This window comes from Scyliorhinus torazame, chromosome 10, assembly GCF_047496885.1.
Source record: "Scyliorhinus torazame isolate Kashiwa2021f chromosome 10, sScyTor2.1, whole genome shotgun sequence".
In the NCBI taxonomy this organism is placed as follows: domain Eukaryota; kingdom Metazoa; phylum Chordata; class Chondrichthyes; order Carcharhiniformes; family Scyliorhinidae; genus Scyliorhinus; species Scyliorhinus torazame.
The window spans coordinates 43,934,817-43,960,614 of NC_092716.1; the positions used below are offsets into that span (position 1 = coordinate 43,934,817).

General features: G+C 43.7%; 1 protein-coding gene across 5 annotated transcripts in view; it reads right to left on the minus strand.

Annotated features, from left to right (window-relative positions):
* ankrd11 (ankyrin repeat domain 11) overlaps positions 1-25,798 on the minus strand; it is a 252,452-nt gene that overhangs the window by 101,273 nt on the left and 125,381 nt on the right. For all 5 annotated transcript variants that reach the window (XM_072518040.1, XM_072518041.1, XM_072518042.1 and 2 more), the window contains one exon: positions 12,362-12,503. In XM_072518040.1, coding sequence (XP_072374141.1) covers positions 12,362-12,503 — 142 coding nt within the window. The remainder of the gene's footprint in view (positions 1-12,361; positions 12,504-25,798) is intronic.

Below are 25,798 nucleotides of genomic sequence, written 5' to 3' on the forward strand. Positions count from 1 at the left end.
GGGAGAAAAGCCAAGTATTCTTGAGGGAGCGCCTTCAACCACTTTAAGGCTCAAATTAAGAGTGTGGAGTGTGATTAAATACTCTCAATTTTCCTGAGTGGGTGCAGCATCAAATATAATACAGCATCAACCATCCACGGCCAAATAATTTAATGATTAGCACTCCAGCAAAAAAAAAAAAAAAAAAATCAATATCCATCCCTTTCAATGTCACAAATATTCTGCATCAGTCCCGACTTTACAGGACAGTTGAGTTATTGGGCCTTTTGGATTAAAAGATAACAGAAAAGCCAACACAAATATAGATTTCTCATTGTTATGGGACAGATCCAGCTGTTTTTCCAAAAATGAGGCAGTTTGGAAAGTTTAATAATAATAATCTTTATTGTCACAAGTAGGCTTAAATTAACACTGCAATCAAGTAACTGTGAAAAGGTCTTCATTCTATTTTTAAAAAAAATAAATTTAGAATAGCCAATTATTTTTTTTCCCCAATTAGGGGGCAATTTAGCATGGCCAATCTACCTACCCGCCTCATCTTTTTGGGTTGTGGGGATGAGACCCACGCAGACATGGGGAGAATATGCAAACTCCACACGGACAGTGTCCCGGTGCCGGGATTGAACCCAGGCCCTCGGCGCCGTGAGGCAGCATTGTGGTCTTCATTCTAGACGAGTTCATGGTGCTAATTTAAATTACTAATCCTGCTCACCCTAATTTCTAAAAGCAAGCATCACTGCTCTGCTTCTTCCTGATCCAGACATTACGCCTCCATTGCTTTCTGCCCAAATGTGTGCATGCATATCGAATATAAATAAAGTGTCATTTTTGTTTGCTGCACTTAGCTGTTAAAATTAACATGGCTGGAGTAGGTGCTTGAATATGGATTTATGCTGTTCAAATGCTACACATTTATAGGCGCATAGGTTTAGATATTTATATTTGTTGCACTGTGAATTGCATTTTACATTACACATACATGGCTAGAAACTTGCCAAAACAAGTTCAGGCAGCCTCGGTGCCAATGCCTCCACAACACTCAATGCATCTTGCCAGTTCCCTTTCTGCCCTCCAGTCAATTCTTTTTTTGTGATCACACACCCCTCAATTTCACATTTGCATTTTACCCCTTTGCATTTGGCACTTTATCAAACACATTTTTGAAAATCCAGTAAAACAAATTCTCTACATTTCCTGTATCTATCCTCTCATATTTCTTCAAAGATTTCTGTACAGTTGATCGAGTATCTGCCTTTTAAAAATTTGTTCTGACTGATGAACATATTTTCTAAGTATTTATGAATTTTATTCTTTATTGTAGAACCTGGTGGTTTAAGAGTAACTGAAAATGAGTCACAGAATAGAATCATCATAGAATCCCTAGAGTGCAGGAGACATCATTCAGCCCATCAAGTCTGTACCGACCCTCTGAAATAGCTTCCTACCTCCGCCCACTCCCACCCAACCTGTACATCTTTGGACACGAAGGAGCAATTTAACATGGTCAATCCACCTAACCTGCACATCTTTGGACTGTGGGAGGAAACCGGAGCACCCGGAGGAAACCCACGCAGACATGGGGAGAAAGTGCAAACTCCACACAGTCACCAGAGGCCGGAATTCAACCCAGGTCCCTGGCGCTGTGAGGCAGCCGTGCTAACCAACTGTGTCACCGTGCCGCTCCAGTAAAACCAGTTTAAAATTTCCACTTAGTCTGGGCTCGGTTTTGCTTGTTTCCATTCCTTTGAAGGAATATTTCTATCCACAAGTTTAGGAAAACTTTAATCAGGGGCTCTGTGTTTTTCATGGTTCCCTCAATATTTTCTGATGTCTGATTTGCTTATCTAATTTTAAGTTACTTTATTCCATCTCATTAGCTAACAGCCCCTCCTATCTGTTTTCTATTCCCACATTTGATAAATTTGCAATTGCAATGTCCAGCTTCTATACAGAAATTAAGCCAAAGTACTTACCATTTCAGTTATTGAAACAAAAGGTTTCTTAGCATTAATTTGCCACTACATAAAATATTTTTATTGTCCGGTGTTTCCACGTTTTCTCTTGCCCCTTTATTTTTATCAGCACTAAGATAAACATGGTTTCAAATTTGATCTAAGGCATCGCTTCATCTATGAAATATCAGCTGTCCAAACATTTTCCCTGTACTGCATTCCCACCCTTCCAACTACTGCTTAAATATTTCCCTATTGCTGATCTGCAATTCTATTTGCCAAATATTTTATGAACTTAATGTGAAAAAGGTAAATTTCTCCTAGCTGCAATTAACTTATTTCATGTGAAGTACCCTTGTCCTTGCCTTAGAAATGGCGATAAAGCTGGAACTTGGAAGGCTTTAGTTCATTGTGAGTTTTGAGATTCGGACTCCATGTGCGGCTGTCTTCAGTTTGCTTATTCTGGTGTGATTAGTTATTCATTATAATTCAATTTATACAAAAACCAAAAGAGGACAAAGGATTGAAGATAAATGTAATGTGCTTACCAGGTGCCCAGTTAATGTCCATACATTTTTCAAAAAGAGTATTTATGTCCATTATGGTCTTTATAATTATTTGTCCGTGTTTCATCATATTAAGCAAATTCTATGCTTCTTATTTTACATGCACATAATTGCAAAATCAAATATTTAATTTGTTTGGTGTAGCCAAGCACAAAACTATTAATACAGTAAGCAAATGCTGCAGATAGAGTAATCAATCATTAATTTTTGAGTTAATCATATCTAAAGACAGACCAAAAAGTCTGCAGATTCTAGATCACACCACTTTGGAAATGTTTGTGAAATGATAGAAAGTAAAACAATTTGGATCAAACTCCTGGAGATACAGTGGTTCAATATTACATCATGAGAAGAAATTTCCTCACATACATTCTCCACATCATCCCCAGTTTGTGTGTGAACGAGGAAATTGGGAGAAGTTACGATATTCCCCAAATGAATTTAAATAAGTTGGATCAGAATTATACAATGGATTAGGGAGAAAAAAAAGAAACTTATTCGGAACTCTGATCTAGCCTCATTATCCTGAACAGTTGCACATGATCCATGTTGCCCAAGATGTAGAGATGCTGGCGTAGGACTGGGGTGAGCACAGTAAGAAGTCTTACAACACCAGGTTAAAGTCCAACAGGTTTGTTTCGATGTCACTAGCTTTCAGAGCGCTGCTCCTTCCTCAGGTGAATGAAGAGGTATGTTCCAGAAACATACATATATATATATAGACAGATTCAAAGATGCCAGACAATGCTTGAAATACAAGCATTAGCAAATGATCAAATCTTTACAGATCCAGACATGGGGTAACCCCAGGTTGAAGGGGTGTGAATTGTGTCAAGCCAGGACAGTTGGTAGGATTTTGCAGGCCAGATGGTGGGGGGTGAATGTAATGCGCCATGAATCCCAGGTCCCGGTTGAGGCCGCACTCATGTGTGCGGAACATGGCTATATAAGTTTCTGCTCGGCGAGCATTGCCTCGTCAGGCATCTTTGAATCTGTCTATATATATGTTTCTGGGACATACCTCTTCATTCACCTGAGGAAGGAGCAGCGCTCCGAAAGCTAGTGACATCGAAACAAACCTGTTGGACTTTAACCTGGTGTTGTAAGACTTCTTACCATGTTGCCCAAGACAGACATTCATTTAAAAAATATTTACATTGAAAGGGAAACCATGCAACATTATACTTTGTGGTGCTTGAAGAAACAGCTAATAATGGTAAATCCTACAAGAAAATTCTCTGTAGGAACGTTGCATTTTCGGGTAGCAGGACCATCACAAAGTCCAGCTACCAAATTTTAAGAACACTGAAACAAGTAATGAGGAATATTGAGGCATCAACAACATTTTTTAACGACTCACTGAAAAAAATAAACATTTGTAACTTGAATTGCCTCTTTCTTACCTGAGGATTTCCTTCTCAATGCAGCCTGCAAAAACCTGTTGGAGAAAGTATACACTGAGGAACAGAGTAGACACTCCAATCACAACAGGGAGCAAACTGCACTGTAAGCCAAGCAGAAAGCTAGATTTCATTGCAGAAAAAACATCTGCAGCTTTGCTGACAAACTTCTTGAAATATTCTCTGGACAGCAGGTACAAACACACACAAGTCATGTGCACCACTATGATACATTAACAATTTACAAACACAGTTTACTATAATTCCATCTCCAAACATTCTCATTAAAAACAATATTCCTGATCAATCCATCAGGCAGTACAGATCCATCATTTCTACTGCCATTACGATGCCTTTGACTTTGACAGATAGAGATGTATTGCTCACTCTAATGTATTTCAGTTGACACCTGCAACAGTTGTTAATCTCAAATGTTGTAAGTTGGCTAAACTACTGCAAATGCTTTCTTTTATTTTCTTTTATAAAGGAGACAAAGAAAAAAGTTACACCTTTCCACTTACACAACATATTATTGGTTTCATCAAAACACTGATTAGACAAAGTGATCAACAAGCAGCAGTAAGGTAGTGAAAAGACTGAAAACCACACTTCGAATAGTCTCCTGACTCATGTTCATACATTATAGTAATGTAAAGCAATAGCAGAGAACATCCCATCAGTGGTAATGTGAAAGGAGGAACAATACTGGGCCAGGTCACTAAATATGGACTTGTACATCGGTCCACCTGTAATTTAAGACATCTTTCACGATTAGCTGTCTCCTGTCATGTGGTTTGAGGGAATGAAGCGTAAAAATCAGTGAACCAAAAGGACATCATTTTAATTTCATAAAAACACCACAGTTATGGCTTGGAAACAACATCTGCACTTTTGAGTCTATGAGCTTAATATTCTGATCTCAGTCAAGAATACGTTCTCCCAGCACAGGTAACTTAAAGAGATGGCAAGGAAGCGCATTCGCCCTGAAATTCCCATCCCAAGTGCAATGTACCTGCAGTTGTTGAATCCTTTCCCTAAAATATTCCCTGCCAATCTGAAAGGAAACAAGGAAAGAGAGTGAAGCAAAGACACCTATGGGAGAGAGGCGAAAGACAGAGAGCAGAAGTGGTGAGAAGAAACAAAAGGAGATGAGAAAGTGGCCATATTCTCCAATTTGTGTGCAATGACATAGGAAATCAACCTTCTTTATTAAAATTCTGGAGTGTCTTCATTTGTCTCAGTTGTTTTACCAGTTCATTGACATCAATAGGTAACACGGCGACTAACAATGCTGTTATTTCATCCATGTGAAACACTAACCCATCTCCTGTCTGGCTTCATACAGGGCACTATAACTTGGATTTGTTACAAGAAACACAACTAAAAAGGATGAACTGGATTTTGCAATAGGTTCCAGACCCCTGTGGAGGGCACTGTATTGGACTCCCGAAGGCCAGAAGTGGCTGTTTAAAAGTGCATGAAATGTTTTAGGAGCTGCAAACAATCAAAGCGAGTGTATTTGTTCGCCACTGATGGCAAACCCTGGGCGATAACATTTCCTCCAACTATTCATGAACAAGGCCATGGCAGTTTCATTGATCTATATTTTATTAATGTTAGGCATAGATTATATATAATTATACCAAGAAAATTAATGTTTTTGACCTTCAGCGAACAGACAAAGACAACTTATATAACACCTTTAGCACAATAACACACAAGAGCATTACTGCACAAAATCTGGTACCAAGGCACGTAAGGAGATTAGGACAGATGATGGAAGAGGTAGGTTTAAAGTAGTGGTGGAGAGCTGGAGAGGTTTAGGAAAAGAATTTCAGAGCTTTAGACCTCTACAGCTGAAGATTTGGTTGCCTTTGGAGTGATACAAATCAGGAATGTGCAAGAGACCAGGACTGAAGAAATCTCAACGCCTTTCAGAGCTAGAGGAGGTTACAGAGATAGAGAGGGGCAAGGCCATCAAGGAGTTTGAAAACGAGGGTGAGAACCCCGAAACTAAGGCATTGCCAGATCAGAAAGTGACGTAGGTCAGCAAATACAGAGCAGTTACACAGTTACGATGAATGGGACTTGGTGTTTGGATACTTGGAGTGGTTTGGATGAGCTCAAGTTTATGTCTCGTCTGAGATGGAAAGCTAGCCAGAAAATAATTTGAATGGTCAACCTAATTTTGTTATATAATTTGTTAACTTAGTGCAAAAAGAGAAGTTTGACGTTATCTTGCCTATAAAACATTCTGCTTCCTAAACTTCTTTCATAACTTTCTGCTACTTTACTTTTCCAGCCTTTCAGGAACATCCACTGACTTGTGGGCTTTGTCTTGAGTTTTTAAAACCTTTTCAATGACCAGTTTGTAGAAATGCAGGAAATGTGTTAATACCAATGTGCTGAATATCTAAATTAACAAATGGTCAATTGCTAGAGATCTATGCAACAATGACCAGCCACATTTAAAACACAGCTGAATGGTCCAGAAGACCATAGGATATAGGAGCAGAATTAGGTAATTCGGCCCATCAAGTGTCAGGTTGTGATATTCATCAGAGAACGGTCTTCTTTTAAGCACGGTCCTTGTCAGAATACTTTGCAACAGCTTCACTTCTGTGCAACCTTCATGGCCCACCATTTTTGCTTACCTTTAATGCGACAGGTGAGCCTGCTTGGTCCTCACTATCTCAACCCAATCGCGTTCACAGGAGGAGAGGGCAATATGCATATCAGGTGCAGAGCTCAGCTGGTTCCTTTGTGCTGTCTTTGTTTATGAGGATGGAAAATCCAACCTCACACATGTAGGTCATTGTAAAGGACAATAGCAACAAAATGCTTGCTTTACTCAGCAATGGATACTCCTCGGAGGCCCGATTCCAGAATGCTGACAGCTCGTGGACTTGTGGCATGTTTTAATGTGCTGTCACAGGTGAGGTGCAGAAGTTCAGTCTCTTAATTTGGAGTCAGCTGTCAGTTAATAATTAACTCTGGTGACTCAAACTCAAAATGATTTTGCACCAACCCCTTCTCTTTCAAAATCTGAAACTTCTCCCCTGGAAAGTAGCGACAAAAACTGTTGATCAGCGCAGCCAGATGCAACTGAATAAGGCCCATCAATCTATTGACAGTTCACTTACTAACATGGTTTTCTTCGATGTGTTCTAGCAGTGTGGGGAACATGTAGTAGTTTTGCTTTTGTACTCGCACTTGCCAAACTTTCAATTACTTTTGGAAAACATCTATTTCTTCACAGTGCCAAAAGCAATCATCATCCTTCCCTTGCAATTTGAAGTTGTTTGTTTTGAATTAAAAAGCTGTCTGCAAGGTTAAGACATAGTAAGCATCCAAGTTTCATCACAAATGATTCAGCGAGAGGGGTCAATTTCTCAAGGATTTCATTCCTTTGTTTGTAATCTTTGACAAGTACATGACCCCTTGACAGCCAACGTACCTCTGTGGAACAATAAATGTGTGCTCTTGGCCCCCATATCGGAACATAGAGCTTAAAAAAGCCTGGTATCAAGTGGCTGCATTTAATGAAATTCACAACTTCCACAATTCCTTTCAACACCACTTCAAAATTGGATGGAATTCTTTTCGATGCCTTACGGTGAATAAAACAATGATTCCAAACAATGTCCTGACTAGCTGCCACTTTAATCCTTATTATAACTCCGCTGCTTTTTTCCAGTCATGTTGGCTGCCCCATCGCCCGAGATTCCTCTGCACTTAACCAAATCAAGCCCACACTTTCCAATTACGTAATTATTCAATGGTTCAAAAATCACTGCACCAGGCGTGCTGGTTGGTAACGTCAGGCAGCACAGCAAAACCTCAACCAATTCACAAACATACCTAACGCAAACTAGCAAGGTTGCACAATCCAAAATATCTGTACATCATCTCGTTGTACTGAGAGTTCCTGTGCTGACTAAGATGAGCTTCTAAATTGTCAGCAGTATCACATTCGGCGAACCACTGTGTTATCACTAAGTGGGATGCATTTCAGTTTTTCAACTGACCTCTCATCTAGGACTGTACGAGCCATGTCTAAAGTTTCAGGAAGAATTCATCTCTGCTATAGTGTGGGCCATTTTCTCTTTAGCTACACAGTAAGCTAACATGGAAGAGGCTAATTGTACTTCGTCATCCAATATTAAATTTCTGCTAAGGATCTCAGCTGATGATTTAAGTTCTCACTGCATCGTTTGAAAAAAAATCAAGGCGGGGCACTGCGTATGAAAATTGGCAAGTTATGCTGCAGCTGTACACAACCTCAGTTAGGTTACATTTGGAATATTGCGCACAATTCTAGTCGCCACACGATCAGAAGGATGTGAACGCTTTGGAAAGGGTACAGAAGAGGTTTACAAAGATGTTGCCTGGCCGGGAGGGTATTAGCTAGGAGAGGTTGGATAAACTCAGATTGTTTTCACTGGAACAAAGGAAGCTGAGGGGTGCCCTGAAAGACGTTTACAAAATTATGAGTGGCATGGACAGAGTGGATAGTCAGATGCTTGTTCCCTGGGTGGAAAAGTCAATTACTAGGAGACATAGGTTCACGGTGCGAGGGGTAATGTTTAGAGGAGATGTGCACAGTAAGTTTTTTTTTATAAACACAGAGTGGCGAGTGCCTGGAACATGCTGTCAGGTGAGGTGGTGGAAGCCGATAAGACAGCAGCGTGTAAGAATAGGATGGAAATAGAGGAATACGGAACCTGGAAGTGCATCAGGTTTTGGTTTAGACTGGCATCATGATCGGCTAAGGCTTGGAGTGCTGAAGGGCCTCTTCATCTGCTGTACTGTTCGTCGCTCGTTTGTCCTTGTACTCGCCTTCAAATGCCTTTGAAATTTTGAGTTTTAATTTGTCATTTGTCAGGACATCCCTGCATATAACACACGAGCTTTGCATCAGCACAATTAACATAGCCATACCTCAAGCAATCATCTTTATACTGCTTTGTTTCAGAATTAAGTTTCTTTCTTGTTGACTGTTCAGAGGCCCTGGAGCTCTGTGTTTGTCCTGCCGTGGATTCTCCTGTGCAGCTCTCTCCAGCAAATTCAGTTGAGATCCTGACCGGTTTGTATCTCTGGCCTTCTCTTCCTTATAACAAAACGATCCATCTTCAGTTCTCTCACAGTCCTGTTGCCTTGCTTGCTCGCAGCTAGAAAATGGAGGAAACTCTCCTCCCATGATTTTGCACCAAAAGCATGGATGTACAGGGTGTGAGATTCCAGTGTATATGCTGGGCGCGTGACTTGCTCTCTGCCACTGCTTCTAGCTGGAAGACTACATTGTTCCATTTTAAAGCCGGTTGCGGCTGTTCGGTGCCTCTCCTGCGATCGGGAACGCCTTGACCAATAGCTCCCCAACCCTCCCGACACCCGCCCATGACCCGCACTTCAAAAAAAAAAACCTGCTCTAAATAAACAACCTTTTAGCCACCACCTTTTGAAGTGGAAAAGCCAAGTTTCTTTGATCAATCTTGTAACTCAGCTCTTTGACATGAGGGATCAGCCTTGTGGCTCTTTGCTGAACTGCTTGCAAAACTTTAATATCTTCTTGGAATCTCAATGACTGTGAATGGTCTGACCACAACACTACAATTTAGTTATAACTTCCTTTTTTCTTCTCCCAATTTGCAGCACTTTAGGTTTACCAGTATTAAAAATCATTGATCATTTTTCTACCCACAGATAAATTTTCCCCAAAACATTCTGCCATTTTGGAGCTCCCTCCCAGTTCCATCGTCCCTCTAAATAGCACCTTTTGCACGGAGTTTCTGAATCCAGATAATTTGTGTGAAAATTATTTTTTAAATGCTGGTTCTAACATGGAGTCTTGGTACATTCCAATCAGTACATCTCCCCACCGTGATGTAATATCACTAATGAGTAGTCATTATTTTCTACCTTTCAGCTAATTTTCTTTTCATTCAAGTTCATCTTGAATCCCTATTTCTGAGCTGAACACTTTTAAAATGTGCAACTTTGATCAAATGTCTTTAGAAGTCTAGCAACACCATATTATCGAGTTTTCCAAATCCACTTGAATTGTCACTGCCTCAAAAAGTTGAGAAGACGAGATATGCAGGATCTTTCCCGTCTCAATTTAGGTTGACTGCCATTTAGTGAGATAGATGAAGTTGAGGACAAGCCCTAGTGGCCAGAGTATTGATAACGTGGCACCAAAAATGCAACAGTGGATTGTATCAGTAATGAGCAATAGCAGATCACACAACTGTTGTATAAGGTGTTTGATGATGTCTGCGTTAGTCAAATTTTTGGAACTCTTACACAGTTATATATGGACAATTTATGAACAATTCATAATTCAGAAATTAAGTTTTCACATCTTATTTCTCCAATGATCTGTTGAAAAGTAATTTATTTTAAATATTTTGTTGTTTGATTAAAGCACAATTTTTACTTAGTTCAGTCTTACTTTACTTTTGTTAAAGCTCAAATGTTGGTTACATTAATGCAGACTGTGTCGGTTATTTTTATATCTGTATCCTGCAGAAGATTAAAACTGCTATTTCTATTCGATGACTCTACAAATGTAAGAAACAAGAGTAGACCATTCAGCACCTTGACCCTGCTCCTCCAGTCAATACGATCACTGATCTTCAACCTCAACTTCACCTTCTTGTCCTTTCCCCATATCGGATTGCCTGAGACACCAAAAATCTATCGAGCCCTGTCTTAAATATATTTAATGATGGAACGCCTTCAACCCGCTGGGAAAGGCACTTCCAAAGTTTCACAACCTATTGAGTGAAGATATTTCTTGTCACCTTGGTCCTAATGACTATCCTGAGTCTATGCCCCAATGTTCTTGATGTCGCTTCCAGGGGAATTAAATTCTCAATGTCTACCCTGACAACTCCTTCAGAATATTCTATGTTTCAATGAGATTACCTTTCATTCTTCTGAACTTCGGAGAGCATAGGCCCGATTTGCTTGCCTATCACAGACAAGCCTTTATCCCAGGAAAAATCTGGTGAGCCTGCACTGTACCACCTCCAAGGTAAGTGTATCCTCCTTAGGCACGGAGAATAAAACTGCACATAGTACTCCAAGTAAAGTCTCACCAAAGCAGCTAGACTTATTCATTTTTATACTCCAATCGCCTTGTAATAAAGTCTAACATGCCATCTGCCCTCCTTATCGCTTGTTGCACTTGCATGCTAACATTCTGTTCTGATGAAAGATCATAGGCCTGAAACATTAACTCTGGCTTCTCGCTCCAAAGATGTTGTGTGACCTGACCAGCATTTTCTGCTTTTATTTCAGATTTTCAACATCTACAGAATTCTGCTTGTGTTTTCTAATTCTGTGCTCCTTCAACAAGTGCATCCAAGCTCTCTGAACATCAACCTTTAAAAGTTCCATGCTTATTGAAACTATTCTGCTTTTCTATCCTTAACAAAGTGAATAACTTTGTACTTATCTGCATTATACCCCATCTACCACCGTTGAGTCAAATCACATAACCTGTCAATATCTCTTTGTATGCTTACTTATGGCAGGTGATATTTGTTAGGATATTATTAATTTCATTTTGAAAGGAAAGACACACCAAACTTTGTGCAGTTATTTCACCAATATTGGAGCATATAAATAGACACCAATCAGACAACCGTGGCCAAGAGTAAGCAAAAAAAGGGATATTAAAGCACTACATTCACATTATTTTTACAACTTAATAAACATAGAACATCACAGTCCTAAATTTAAAAAAAACAATTGCAATAGGTTTTTTTCTGATACAATACAAAAGTATCGTGTTTATCAAATATTAACTTCTTCCTGTTTCAAAACTGCGAGATAACACTTAATTAAAATCTGCAAGCACAATAAACATGCGAAGTTGATTTTAGTGCTCTAGTCACTAGATCTGTTGAATCAGGTTCAGGAAATTGCTTTGCAAATGATTTGGAACAACATTCACATTATATTAAAGTGAGCTATTTTGTTATCAAAGTGATAAACTACATTTGCAATCCAGTATCAGTAAATCTAACCTGAGACTAACTAAGAGTAGAATCTTACAACCTTTAAGATTTTCAGAGATTGGAACCATCAGTGGATCCTGACCCCCCGCTGGTAATGTTTATGGGAGGAGGCCAATTAAGCCAGGCAGGTGGGATATGCACTCAACTGGGTCAGTGGGAGGGTCCACAAATTTGTACTGCTGGCAGCCCCACCAGGAGAGGCAGGTAGAAAAATTCAAGGATACCTCAAGATGGAGGTGCCTTCCAAAGATGATGGGAAAAAAATCTAAATTACTTGTGCTCACAGCTGCCGAACCTTTATTGTGGATGGGCACGGCCTGTATTAAAATTGCTCTTTTTAACCCATTTGTGTAGCATCTACAGTTCCAGGTGCAAATTATACTGAAATGCTTGTGCCTTTGGCAGTTTCCCCCTCTTACCTGTGTCTGAGTCTTTCTGATCAATGCTGTTAACTCCAATAGTGAAAGGCAGTTTCCTCTTTGATGCTTTCTCTTTCACCTCTTTCCCACCATCACTTCGGTCCAACTTTGGGGTCCTGTTACATGATATTTTATCCTTATCCTGGATTAGAAATGAACATGTGCAGTTCAAAAGCTATTTGCAAAAAGCAACATTTCTCTCTATGTCATTACAAACTATATCAATTTTAGGCAATTGGCACTCAAAGTAAACTAACCAAATTAATTATAAAATACACATTGATATTTCTGAATAACATTTAGTCCAGTTTCAGTTTATTTTCTCTTATGTCTATCTGCAGGCAAAAATGGAGGTATCTCACTGAAGGCAAAAAACTTCAGCTTCTTCTCCATCTTTTAAATTTATGAACAAAAACTCGTGCAGAAGGCTATTACCGTGCAAGAACAATTTGACCTTTGCTATACATAGGCGACAGAGAACCTGCAAACAGCCTGCATAGCTGTCAGATTCTCCAGAATAACTGGAGATTTTCATTTGGATACAAGATATTGTTATGAACCCTACTAATGTTAAATGTGAGGGCATCCCAAATCCCAGGAGAGAAACTTGGAATGCTGGTTACATACATACATAGCTACATAGAACATAGTGCAGAAGGAGGCCATTTGGCCCATCATGTCTGCACCAACCCACTTAAGCCCTCACTTCCACCCTATCCCCATAACCCAATAACACCTCCTAACCTTTTTGGACACTAAGGTAATTTTGGCATGGCCAATCCACCTAACCTGTACATCTTTGGACTGTGGGAGGAAACCAGAGCACCCGGAGGAAACCCACGCAGACACGGGGAGAATGTGCAGACCGTCCGCACAGACAGTGACCCAGCGGGGAATCGAACTTGGGACCCTGATGCTGTGAAGCCACAGTGCTAGCCACGTGTGCTACCGTGCTGCCCTAGTTCTTAACTAGTTGTTTTGGGGATATGGAAAAATATGTGAGAAACCCGGTGAGGAAAGCAGTCAGTCTTGCTGTCAATTATTCAAATAGCAAAATGTTTATTCAACTTTGAAACACACAAGAAAGGCAATAGTAAAGAACATTTACAATTAGCTACAATAATAACTCCCCAGGCAGTATGCTTAAATTAGCCCCCCCCCCAATCTAAATTGACAGTACCTTCCCCAAAATAACATCCCATAGGTTTTAACACAGAACCAAACCCAGCCAATGATTACCACATAGGACCTGTAGGTTTCTTTGGGAGCCTTTCTTCTAGTTTAAGAGGAGAACTTATGGGGTCTGGCACAGACATACTTTTGTTGCTTTCTTTTCTGCGCAACAGCTTGATTCCATGAGAGAGCTTTGCTTTGTGACAGGTGTAGCTTTGATCTCGGTCTCTCGGCTGCTCATCTTCAATTTGTTTAACAAAGATGTGGAGATGCCGGCGTTGGACTGGGGTGAGCACAGTAAGAAGTCTTACAACACCAGGTTAAAGTCCAACAGGTTTGTTTCGGTGTCACTAGCTTTCGGAGCGCTGCTCCTTCCTCACGTGAATGAAGAAGTATGTTCCAGAAACATATATATATATATATATATATATATATATAGACAGATTCAAAGATGCCAGACAATGCTTGGAATGCGAGCATTAGCAGGTGATTAAATCTTTACAGATCCAGAGATGGGGTAACCCCAGGTTAAAGAGGTGTGAATTGTGTCAAGCCAGGACAGTTAGTAGGATTTTGCAGGCCAGATGGTGGGGGATGAATGTAGTGCGACATGAATCCCAGGTCCCGGTTGAGGCCGCACTCATGTGTGCGGAACTTGGCTATAAGCTTCTGCTCGGCGATTCTGCGTTGTCGCGCGTCCTGAAGGCCGCCTTGGAGAACGCTTACCCGGAGATCAGAGGTTGAATGCCCTTGACTGCTGAAGTGTTCCCCGACTGGAAGGGAACATTCCTGCCTGGTGATTGTCGCGCGATGTCCGTTCATTCGTTGTCGCAGCGTCTGCATGGTCTCGCCAATGTACCGCGCTTCGGGACATCCTTTCCTGCAGCGTATGAGGTGGACAACGTTGGCCGAGTCCCACGAATATGTACCGCGTACCTGGTGGGTGGTGTTCTCACGTGTAATGGTGATATCCATGTCGATGATCTGGCACGTCTTGCAGAGATTGCCATGGCAGGGTTGTGTGGTGTCGTGGTCACGGTTCTGAAGGCTGGGTAGTTTGCTGCAAACAATGGTTTGTTTGAGGTTGCGCGGTTGTTTGAAGGCAAGTAGTGGGGGTGTGGGGATGACCTTGTATCTGTTTCACCCTGCTACTCGGCTGATCTGCATCTCAAGTCCTCAGTGTAGCTAAACCCTGATCATTTTCTTTTTTGCCAATTCTTTACCTCTCATTTCAATCCAACTTCTGAGCATGTCTCCCTATATTTTTAGAAATGCTACATCATATTTAAAAGACAATTCCATTTCTCAACTACCCCTTACCAGTTCTACCTCATCTAAAATTAAACATTGAAAAAGAACATTAACATGAAATATACCCCAAAGTATTCACAAATAAGGTCCACATCAATTATTTTACATCCCTGATAGTGCTCCAGCAATGATGTTCTCTCTCAGCAATAATACAAAAGCTTTTCTTTTGTTTTTTCAGAGTAAATGGTTTCAGTTGATCATTTTCAAGATGTGGACTATTCTAATGTTATCAATAGTTACACAAGTCTTGAAATCAGATGACACGTGTGGAATTCAGGTTTGTTTCATTGGTGTAGAATGCCTGCAGTGATTCTCCAGTACTGATTTCCCGTCAATTTACGTAGCTGCCAGTGGAGACCAATGGCTTACTGTTGGGAGAAAAGTGAAGATCCATAACGCAGCATCCCCGTTTGGAATCCTTGTTGGATTCTGTGAAACAAATATAAAGAACCATCTTGTACCTTCCAGATCTTGATTTCACCACTGCCATCTCTGGTATCCAAGTTTACATTATCCCATGTGAACTTGCAGCTCTGGACACAGACATTATGACCAAAGCATGAAGAGGCATAATACTGTTCAGACTGCAAACCTCGGTTCACTTTTATCTGGAGAAACAATTTTACTGACATTGGATAATGCATCACATGAAAGAACTGTGGCTCCCTTATGACAACTATAGTTCTTCAGTAACTCAGCATAGATGTAATTCCCTATCTTTTCAATACAATCCTCCAAACAGGGCACCATTTCAATAAATGAACTTCAATCGCTAGAACTTAGTTCAATTATACCATTTTGGAGCAGATATTCAATTTATTTTTGTACTTGTAATAATTTTACTGGATTTAACTAATACGGATGTTGTTTATGAGAGTAATTTCGCCCACATCTACATCGTGTATAGCAACCTCTATTCCACCCAACTTATCCCCACAAATATAGTTATATTACTGCAGTATAGCAGGTGGCACGGTAGCACAGTAGTTAGCACTGTTGCGTCACAGTCGCACAGTAGTTAGCACTGTTGCGTCACAGCGCCAGGGACCCATGTTCGATTCCTGGCTTGGGTCACTGTCCGTGCGGAATCTATATATCCTCCCCCTGTCTCCATGGGTTTCCTCCATAACTCTCGAAAGACGTGCTTGTCAGGTGAATTGGACATTAGTGTACCCGAACAGGCGCCGTAGTGTGGCGACTGGGGGATTTTTTTTCTGCAGTAACTTCGTTGCTGTGTTAATATAAGCCTACTTACGACACTAATAAAAATCATTTTATTATAACTTTCAATTCGTCTCGGCTTTTATCTGGAAGATAACTTAGTAAGTTGCCCAAACTTTTAAGTACTTCCTCATTACCTAATTGAAGGAGTCACTCAAAATTTAAACCTTTTTCTCCCTGCTCCATGACTATTTAAATTTCTTGTTTGTCCTCAACTTTCCCATTAAAATATTTTTTAAGCATGCTAATGTGACATAGATGGAGTGCATAACTAATTGATTATTTCGCTAAGTTTTATCTCAATTTGGTATGGTCCACCTCATACAGGTAATAAAACAAGCACTTCCACCCCTGCTACAAAACTACAAATCTTTGTTTTTTTAAATCAGCCTCCATTTTAATTATTTGCTGCGATAATTTTAAATGCTTCCTCACCAATTCACATGCCCCATGGTCTCTCTCTGAAATCTGTCTAAGTGTAGTTTCCGACTTCTTACTGAACAACTTTTCCTGGATTTATCATATATTTAAAAAAAAAAAAATTTAGAGTACCCAATTCTCCTTTTTTTCCAATTAAGGGGCAATTTAGCTTGGCCAATCCACCTACCCTGCACATTTTTTTGGGTAGTGGGGATGAGACCCACGCAGACACGAGGAGAATATGCAAACTCCACATGGACAGTGACCCAGAGCCGGGATCGAACCTGGGTCCTCAGTGCCATGAGGCAGCAGTGCTAACCACTGCGTCACCGTGCTGCCCCAATCCTGGATTAATTTAAGTGGTCCCCTCACTTCATGCCCATAAACCAATTCAAAAGGACTACACTTTGTGCATCCCTAATGTCAAATAACAGAAATGGAATATCCTTTGTCCCAATAATGTTGGTAACTGACTAAGCTCTCATCATCGTTTTCAAACTTTCATGTCATCTCTCTATCCGCCCTGTGACTCCAGATGATATGCTCATGAGTATATTGTTTTATCTCCAAGTTATTCATGACTTCCTTAAATAAACCCAACATAAAATTTAACCATTGGTCCGATTTGATTTCTTTTGGTAAATCGTACCTAATAAAGAATTTGGTTAATTTTTCGGTCCTTGGCACCGTGAGGCATTAATGCTAACCACTGCACCACCCTGGTGCCCTTATGACAGGCAAATCTAATAAACATATACTTTAATTACACAGTTGCGATAATCATAAATTACACTATTTTACTATACATATACAAGGTGTGGTCAAATTTACACTCGTGTTGAAAACAAAAAAATTACAAAAAGAGACAAGTGGTCTATTTACATTGTTGTGACCAGTGTGGTAAAGATATAGTCCCAGCTGCCCCTTTGGAAGTCGGAGGCAGCAGATACCCACTGAGTACTGCACCCCAGGAAGAAGCAAAGCAGGAGATGTGATCTGGCATGGCAGTTTCAACCCCCCCCCCCCCCCCCCCCCCCCGACCATCCATCCCACCTCCCTTCTCTGACTATCCCTTCCCCCAACCTGTGGTTGTGTTAGGCTCAGACTTGTGCATGAGGAGGTGGAGTTTATCCTGTGCATAGCTTCAAGCCAGAGTCCTCCCCCTATCTCCAAGCCCAGTTCCTCCTCCCACCTTTCTTGTGTTTCGTCCAGTGGGGCCCTTACCTCTTCTAACAGTCGTCCATATAGGTCAGCACATTTACCATCTCCTAGTTCATCCTGAGTTAATAGTCAATCCAGAAGGGTGTGTCCGGGTATGTGGGGAAACATAGTAGTCGCCTTGCGTAGGAATTCCTGTGGTTGCAGGTAGCAGAGTTTGTTCCCTTTTGGGAGCGAAACTTCTCAGTTAGTTCCCCCAAGGTTGCCATTTTGCCATCCACACACAGGTCCCTTACCATCAGCCCCCTTTGTCCTTTCTCCACGCTTTGTGGGCGGTGCCCATCATCGCCAGGATGAATCTATGGTTTCTGCAGATGGAGGCCGCAACAGATGGCCTTATCTTTGAAATTGTGTCTGAGCTGGTTCTTAGTCCTTAATGTGGCTACAACCACCGGGCTCATCAAGTACTTGGCTGAGGGGAATGGGAGATATACGGTGGCCAGTGCCCAAAGGGACATCCCAATATAGGAAGGCTCTTCCATCTGCACCCATTCTGCCTCTAGCTCTCCCAACCACCTCCGCACCGTGTTCACTGCCCAGTGGTAGAATAGAAGGTTCAACAGAGCCGAGCCCCCACGTGCCACCCTCTTTGTAGTGCCAATTTGCATATCCTAGGGTTCCTTCCCGCCTAGACGAAGGCCATGATCAGTTAATCCACCCTGGTGAAGATAGATTTGGGGGAGGGGGGACCTCCGGTGGTGGCCATGAAAGAGTAGAACGCACATTTGGTAGTTCCCGCTTGGGACGGGCCTTTGGACCTTTTCCCCGGTTTTTTTCTTGGATTTTACTTGAAACATTGATAGTGAACGCGACCGTGAGAAGGAGTCCCACACCAGTGCATGGATAGACGGACCAGGAGTGCTCGCAAAGGAAGAAATAGGCAAACAGAGAAGACCTGGGTTGAAGCTGCAGCGGGAAAAAGCATGGCGGACGAGCGGAGTTCTGGCTCGATGGCACGGCGGTCAGCGGAGCAGTTGATGAAGTTTATCCAAGGGGGCTTCGCTGAAACAGGAATGCTTGGACCCGATTAGGGAATCGACTGCTCGGCTAGAACAGAGATTGGACGCCCAAGGTCGGCCGATCCAGAAAGTGGAGAAGGCACTGACCTAGCACGAGGAACACCAAACAGCAATGGAAGTGGAGATGGGGATGCTAAGAGACCAGCAGAAAGGGTGCCAGGAGAAGGTGGAGATCTAGAGAATAGGTCCCGCCGGCAAAACTTGAGGATCGTTGGTCTCCCGGAGGGGTTCGAAGGAGCTGATGCAGGGGCATATATAGGGGGTATGCTCAGGAAGCTAATGGGGGATGGGACGTTCACCCGACCTCTGGAGGTGGACAGGGCGCACAGAACACTAGCGAAGAACCCCCGAGGGCGATGGTGGTGAGATTGGAGAGGTACCTGGATAAGGAGCGTATTCCACGGTGGGCCAAGCAGACACGGTGCTGTAAGTGGGAGAACAGCATCCTGCGCATTTACCAAGACCTGAGCGCGGACGTAGCCAGGAGAACGGGATTCAACCTATAAATATCCACCCTTTTCAAGAAGAAGGGGAAGTTTGGACTGCTGTATCCGGCCCGTCTTTGGGTCACCTATGAGGAGCAGCACTTCTATTTTGAGTCGCCCGAGGAAGCGATAAGACTTAGTCAGAAGGAACGGGCTGGCAGGCAACGAGGTGGGTTTTTAAAAATTTTTTTTTTTTTTTTAAACTTTGCTGCAGTGTTCACGTTAAAAATACTTTTGTTTTTGCACTATATTTGTAATGCTTTCTGTATCGATCCTGGAGCTGCCGTGCATTTTTGTAATTAAAGTTTGCATTTGTACTGGTGGGGGGTGGAGGTGTGAATTTTCGATGTGGGGTTTTTATTTTCTTTTTGTTTCTTTCGGTTAACTGGGCTGGGAACGTTTTCACTTGCATATGTGTGTCCAAGCAAGGGAGGGGAGGGGGGGGAAACAATAAGTGGGAAAATGTTGGGCGCCATGGGCGGGGGCTACCAAGCTAGCTGGGCGGGCTGGTTCACGGAAATGGAGTGGGAGGTGAGCAGATGTTATGCTTGTGGCTGCCTGGGGGCTGGAGACTGGCCTAAGAAAGGTGATGGCTGATCGGCCGGGGGGGGGGGGGGGGGGGGGGGGGCACTCTTTTAACGCCAAATGGCAGTTAAAGGAACAAGTTTGTCGGCAGACATCCATTAATAGCTACTCTTCTGACTCAAAGGCAATCATAAGATGCAGCATCCACGACGACCACAAATTTTTTCCGTTCTTGTCCAGTCGCTCAGGCAGTGGAGTAACGGCATTGATCCCCGCCCTGCCTGAGGACCCCTGGTCAGCTACGCTCGGGTAGTGCACCTACGGCACTGGTCACCGTCTACCCGGGGATTCCACCCATTCTTGCCCCGCCGCGGCCCATACGCGCCCCATTCGGAACTTTTGGGTCGAAACTCTTTTACTGTTCTTTTAGTCTGTGGTTTAAAGAATGTTCTTTGCCACAAGTTGTTTGTTTGTTTTCCGGCGACCCTTAGGTCGCTCTCCCATATGCTATTTATATCCTCAAACACTTGGATGGAACACTTTACTGCTGGACAAGGAGATTGTCCGCCCACTCACCGCATCGCTCGCACAGGCTGCGAGACTGCTCGCGCTGTGACAGCATTTTCTTTTCGCATGTCTGGTCCCCAAAAATTTGGTTTAAAAAAAAAAAAGAGTCACATATGGTGACAATTCTAATGGGCAATTGATAATAAAAGGACAGACAGACATACGAGATCTTAAACAAGGTAATAACAGATATTATGCTCGTGTCCACAGGAAATCCAGAATAGAAGACAAAGGAAGACCAAGAAGGAAAAGGAGAACATGAAGACAGACATCATGATCTACATTTGGATCTTGGTGGGATCACTACAGTTGCGCGCGGACGCAACCCCCCTGACCCCTACCCCACAGGCTGTGAATGTTTCCCATCCCTGCCACACACCACACCCAGAGACAGCCACTGATACACCAAACTGGTGTGACAAATTTATCAAATGGTATTCCCTGTCATGCATCGTGGAAGCACGGTTTGTCATCGCGATGCTCTGTAGTGTCAGAGACATGTAATGCTGCTATTGTATAGTTTATACGGTTGAAAATTCTTTTAATTGACTAATGATAGTTTAGGGAAGAATAGTTAGAGGTTCCCGTGTTTTAAATGAAAAATAAATGTAATGCATGCCTGAATATCATAGCGCCCCGTAGGATTTTAAAATAATATGATGTACATAAAGCAATTTAGGTAAAGGTTCCAATCTATAAGACAGAGTAGAATAGAACCTGTCCTTGATTGCGGGTGCTCGACTTCGGCAGAGAACAAAGGAGATTCAGCAATATGATCCTTCACGCTTCGCGTTGAGAATCACAAGGAGGGAGTGTAGCCATCTGGGATGGCCACTTTCAGTATATAAAATGGACACTTGCAGAGCCTATAGGGAAATATGGACAATGCAAAGCAACAAGCAGGCACAGAGCCTGAAGGCAGTTTGCAGACGGAATCAAAACTCTGGGTTGATTTACATATTGATGGCCCATCTCCGAGGAACAAAGGACTAATGCTCAGGTAGCCGATACTGTCTCAGATATTCCGGCGCCACTACCCCAACCAAAAGACACAAACAAAGCAAGGCCAACGGCCACCTAGGACACGTCCAGCCATCAAGGCAACCGCCCCTTTATTGGTTTAGATCGATGACAATGATCAAGAAACTGCCCAATTAATTGGGACCAAGTTTAAGGCCACCTAAAAACACGCAAAGCCCCTCCAAGTGTATAAGAAGGAACCCCCGCCAAAGGTTCACTCTCTTGGATTTGACTCTCAAGCGGAGAGACCATTCCACCAGCATCACCAGAAGCAAGTTAAGTTCGAGGTCAACGCTCGCTACCAGACGGACGACCTTAGCTGTACTCCTGTTACCTCCTCGAACCCAACAGCCTCAGATCCGAACAACAGCCATTGTTCCTCTGACGTAAGTGGGCACCCGAAGTTAAATATGGATGTTAGTGATAGAGATAGTTTAGCTTGTAGTGTTATTGTGTATGAGTAAATCATACAGTGTGTAAATACATACCATTGACTTTGAACTAACTGACTGGTGTATTGGCTCTTTGATCGGTATCGAGAGATACCTGGCGACTCTGAAAGTATACTCATAATTCGGATTAAGAAAGGCGACCTTATTAACCGCCATTTTTATAGCAAGTAAACAGAGCAACAGGGGATAAGCCCCCCGACCAGGCTGATCACGTGGAACGTTAGAGGGCTAAATGGGCCGGTTAAGAGGGCACGCGTGTTCACGCACTTGAGGGGATTGAAGGCGAACGTGGTGATGTTACAGGAGATGCATCTTAGGGTAATCGATTAGACTAGACTAAGGAAGGGATGGGTCGGGCAGGTATTTCATTCAGGCTGGAATCTAAGACTAGAGGGACCCCGATCCTGATTAATAAGCGAGTGTCATTGGAGGCGGGAAGAATAGTTGCGGATGTGGGAAATTCGTACATCATGGTTAGTGGGAAGTTGGAAGAGCTGCCGGTGATACTCGTGAATGCTACGCGCCAAACTGGGATGACGTGGAGTTTCTAAGGAGGATGTTGGGGACGATCCCGGACCTGGACTCGCATAAGCTGGTTATGGATTTGGGGGGGGGGGGGCTTCAACAGTCATTGGCCCAAAGCTAGACCGGTCAAGCTCAAGGACAGGCAGGATGCCAGCCATGGCAAAGGAGCTAAAGGGGTTTATGGAGCAGATGGGGGGAGTGGACCCATGGAGGTTTGGGTGGCCAAGAATGAAGGAGTTCTCTTTCTACTCACACGTGCATAAATTGTACTCCCAGATCGACTTTTTCATCTTGAACAGAGCTTTATTGACGGGGGTAGTGGACACTGAGTACTCGGCGATCACGGTCTTGGACTATGCCCCGCACTGGGTGGACTTACAGGTGAGCCAGGAGTGTGGCCAGCGCCCTCATTGGAGATTGGATGTCGGACTGTTAGCGAATGAGGTGGTGTGCGGGCAGGTGAGGAAATGCATCCAGAACTATCTGGAAGTTAATGACACGGGGGGAGTCTCAGCAGCAATGGTCTGAGAGGCGCTGAAGGCAGTGGTCAGAGGGGAGCTGATTTCGATACAGGCCTACAGGAAGAAGGTAGATAGAGCAGAGACGGATCGACTGATAGGGGAAATACTTCAGGTCGACAGGAGATATGCGGAGGCCCCAGAGGCAGGGCCTTTAAGGGAACGACGGAGACGACAGGCGGAGTTTGGCTTGCTAACGACAGGGAAGGCGGTGGAACAGCTGAGGAAGGCGAGGGGGGCAATATATGAGTATGGACAGAAGGCCAGCAGAATGCTTGCGCAGCAGCTCAGAAAGGGGGAGGCAGCCAGGAAGATTGGGAAAGTGAATGACAGAGACGGGAATTTGGTCGGAGATTCAGCAGGGGTTAACAGGGCTTTCAAGGAGTTTTATAGCAGGCTATATGAGTCAGAACCCCCAGCTGGGCCGGAAGGGATGAGGCAATTCTTAGGGGGGCTGAGATTCCCGAAGGAGGAGGAAGGGCTGGTAGAAGGGCTGGGGGCCATGCAATCGGGTAAAGCCCCGGGGCCGGACAGGTACACAGTGGAGTTTTATAAAAAGTTCTCTGGGATCGCTGCTGATGAGGACATTTAAATGAGGCAAGGGAGAGAGGGGTGCTTCCCCTGAAGATGTCACAGGCCACGATCTCACTGATTTTGAAGCGGGAGAAGGACCCGGAGCTATGCGGGTCCTACAGGTTGATCTCCTTACTAAATGTTGACGCCAAACTGTTGGCCAAAATCTTGTCCTCAAGGATAGAAGACTTCATTCCGGATGTGATTGGGGAGGACCAGACAGGATTTGTTAAGGGTGGGTAGTTGGCGGTCAACGTTAGAAGACTGTTGAATATGATCATGATGCCCCCAGAGGGTAGGGACGTAGAGGTCGCAATGGACGCAAAGACCGGGTGGAATGGACCTATCTGTGGGAGGTGCTGGGGCGGTTTGGATTTGGTCGGGGCTTCATTGACTGGGTCAGGCTGCTGTATCAGGCGTCTGTGGCGAGTGTACGGACCAACAGGTTGACATCGGGCTATTTTAGGCTGCACCGGGGGACGAGGCAGGGATGCCCCCTCTTCCCACTCCTGTTTGCGCTGGCCATAGAGCCGCTGGCAATTGCGTTGAGGGCCACAAGGGACTGGAAGGGGTTGGTTCGGAGAGGGGTGGAACACAGAATCTCACTATACGCAGATGACCTGCTCCTATATGTTTTTGACCCACTAGAGGGGATGGGAGAAATTGAGGATTCTGGGGGAATTTGGCCGGTTTCCGGGTTATAAATTGAACGTGGGGAAAAGTGAGATGTTCGTGATCCAGGCAAGGGGGCAGGAGAGGCGACTGGGGGAGTTTCAGTTTAGGGTGGTAGGGGGAAGCTTTCGGTATCTAGGCATCCAGGTGGCACGGGAATGGGAACGGCTACGCAAGCTAAATTTGACCCAACTAGTGGTTCAAATGAAGGAAGACTTCCGAAGGTGGGACATGCTCCCGCTATCACTGGTGGGGGGGGGGGGGGGTACAGACTGTGTTTTTCAGTGCCTTCCAATCTTTATTCCACGGGCCTTTTTTAAGCTGTTAAACAAGGTGATCTCTGGCTTTGTATGGGCGGGCAAGACCCTGCGAGTAATAAAGGGGATGCTGGAGCATAGCCGGGGAGGGAGGGTGGCGCTGCCAAACTTTAGCAATTACTATTGGGCGGCAAATATAGCCGTGATTAGGAAGTGGGTGGTGGTATGGGGGGGTGGGGAAGCGAGCAGAGGCGGCACGTAAGGCCATGTGTTTGGGGGCATTTGTAATGGCGCCTCTGCCGTTCCTGTCGGTACGGTACTCCACCAGCCCCATAGCGGTGGCAGTCTTGAGGGTCTGGGGGCAATGGAGGAAACATGTGGGAGCAGAGGGAGCATCGGTTTGGTCTCCAATCTGCAATAATCATCGGTTTGCCCCAGGAGGTTGGATGGAGGGTTTTGGAAATGGCAAAGAGCAAGGATCGAGAGGATGGGAGATAGAGGGGAACTTTCCCAGCATGATGGAGTTGGAGGAGAAATTTGAATTGATGGGAGGGAATGAGTTTAGGTACCTGCGGGCGCGGGACTTCCTACGCAGGCAGGTCCCAACCTTCCCGCTCCTACCACCAAGGGGGGATACAGGACAGGGTAGTTTCCAGAGTATGGGTGGGAGAGGGAGGTTTTGGACATTTATAAAGAATTCATGGGGTCAGAGGAAACGCAGACCGAGGAGCTGAAACACAAATGGGAAGAGGAGTTAGGAGGAGAGATAGAGGATGGTTTCTGGGCGGATGCGTTGAATAGAGTCAACGGGTCCACATCATGCGCCAGGCTCAGCCTGATACAATTTAAGGTCGTTCACCGGGCACACTTGACAGTGGCCCAGATGAGCAGGTTCTTTGGGATAGAAGACAGGTGTGCAAGGTGTGCGGGAGGAACAGCAAACCATGCCCACATGTTCTGGGCATGCCCGAAGCTTACGGTATTTCTGGCAGGGGTTTGCAGATGTCATGTTCAAGGTGTTAAAATCAAGGGTGGCACCAAGTCCAGAGTTGCCGATTTTCGGAGTGTCGGAAGATCCAGGAGAAAGAGGTAGACGTCCTGGCCTTTGCCTCCCTGGTAGCCCGGAGATGGATATTATTAGCTTGGAGGGACTCAAAGCCCCCGAAGTTAGAGACCTGGCTCACTGACATGGCTAGCTTTCTCTGTCTGGAGAAAATCAGGTTCGCCCTGAGAGGGTCAATGTTAGGGTTCGTCCAGAGGTGGCAGCCATTTGTCAACTTATTCAGAGAAAATTATCTGTCAGCAGAGAGAGGGGGGGAGTTTAGTTTAGTTTAGATTAGTGGCAAGAAAGGTGGGACCTGTGAGGGAGGAAGACGGCCTTTGTACTATGTTTATATTTGTATGTACATCGTTTCTTCTGCTATTGTTACGAAATCACAAATACCTCAATAAAATGTTTTATTAAAAAAAAGATATGGGGG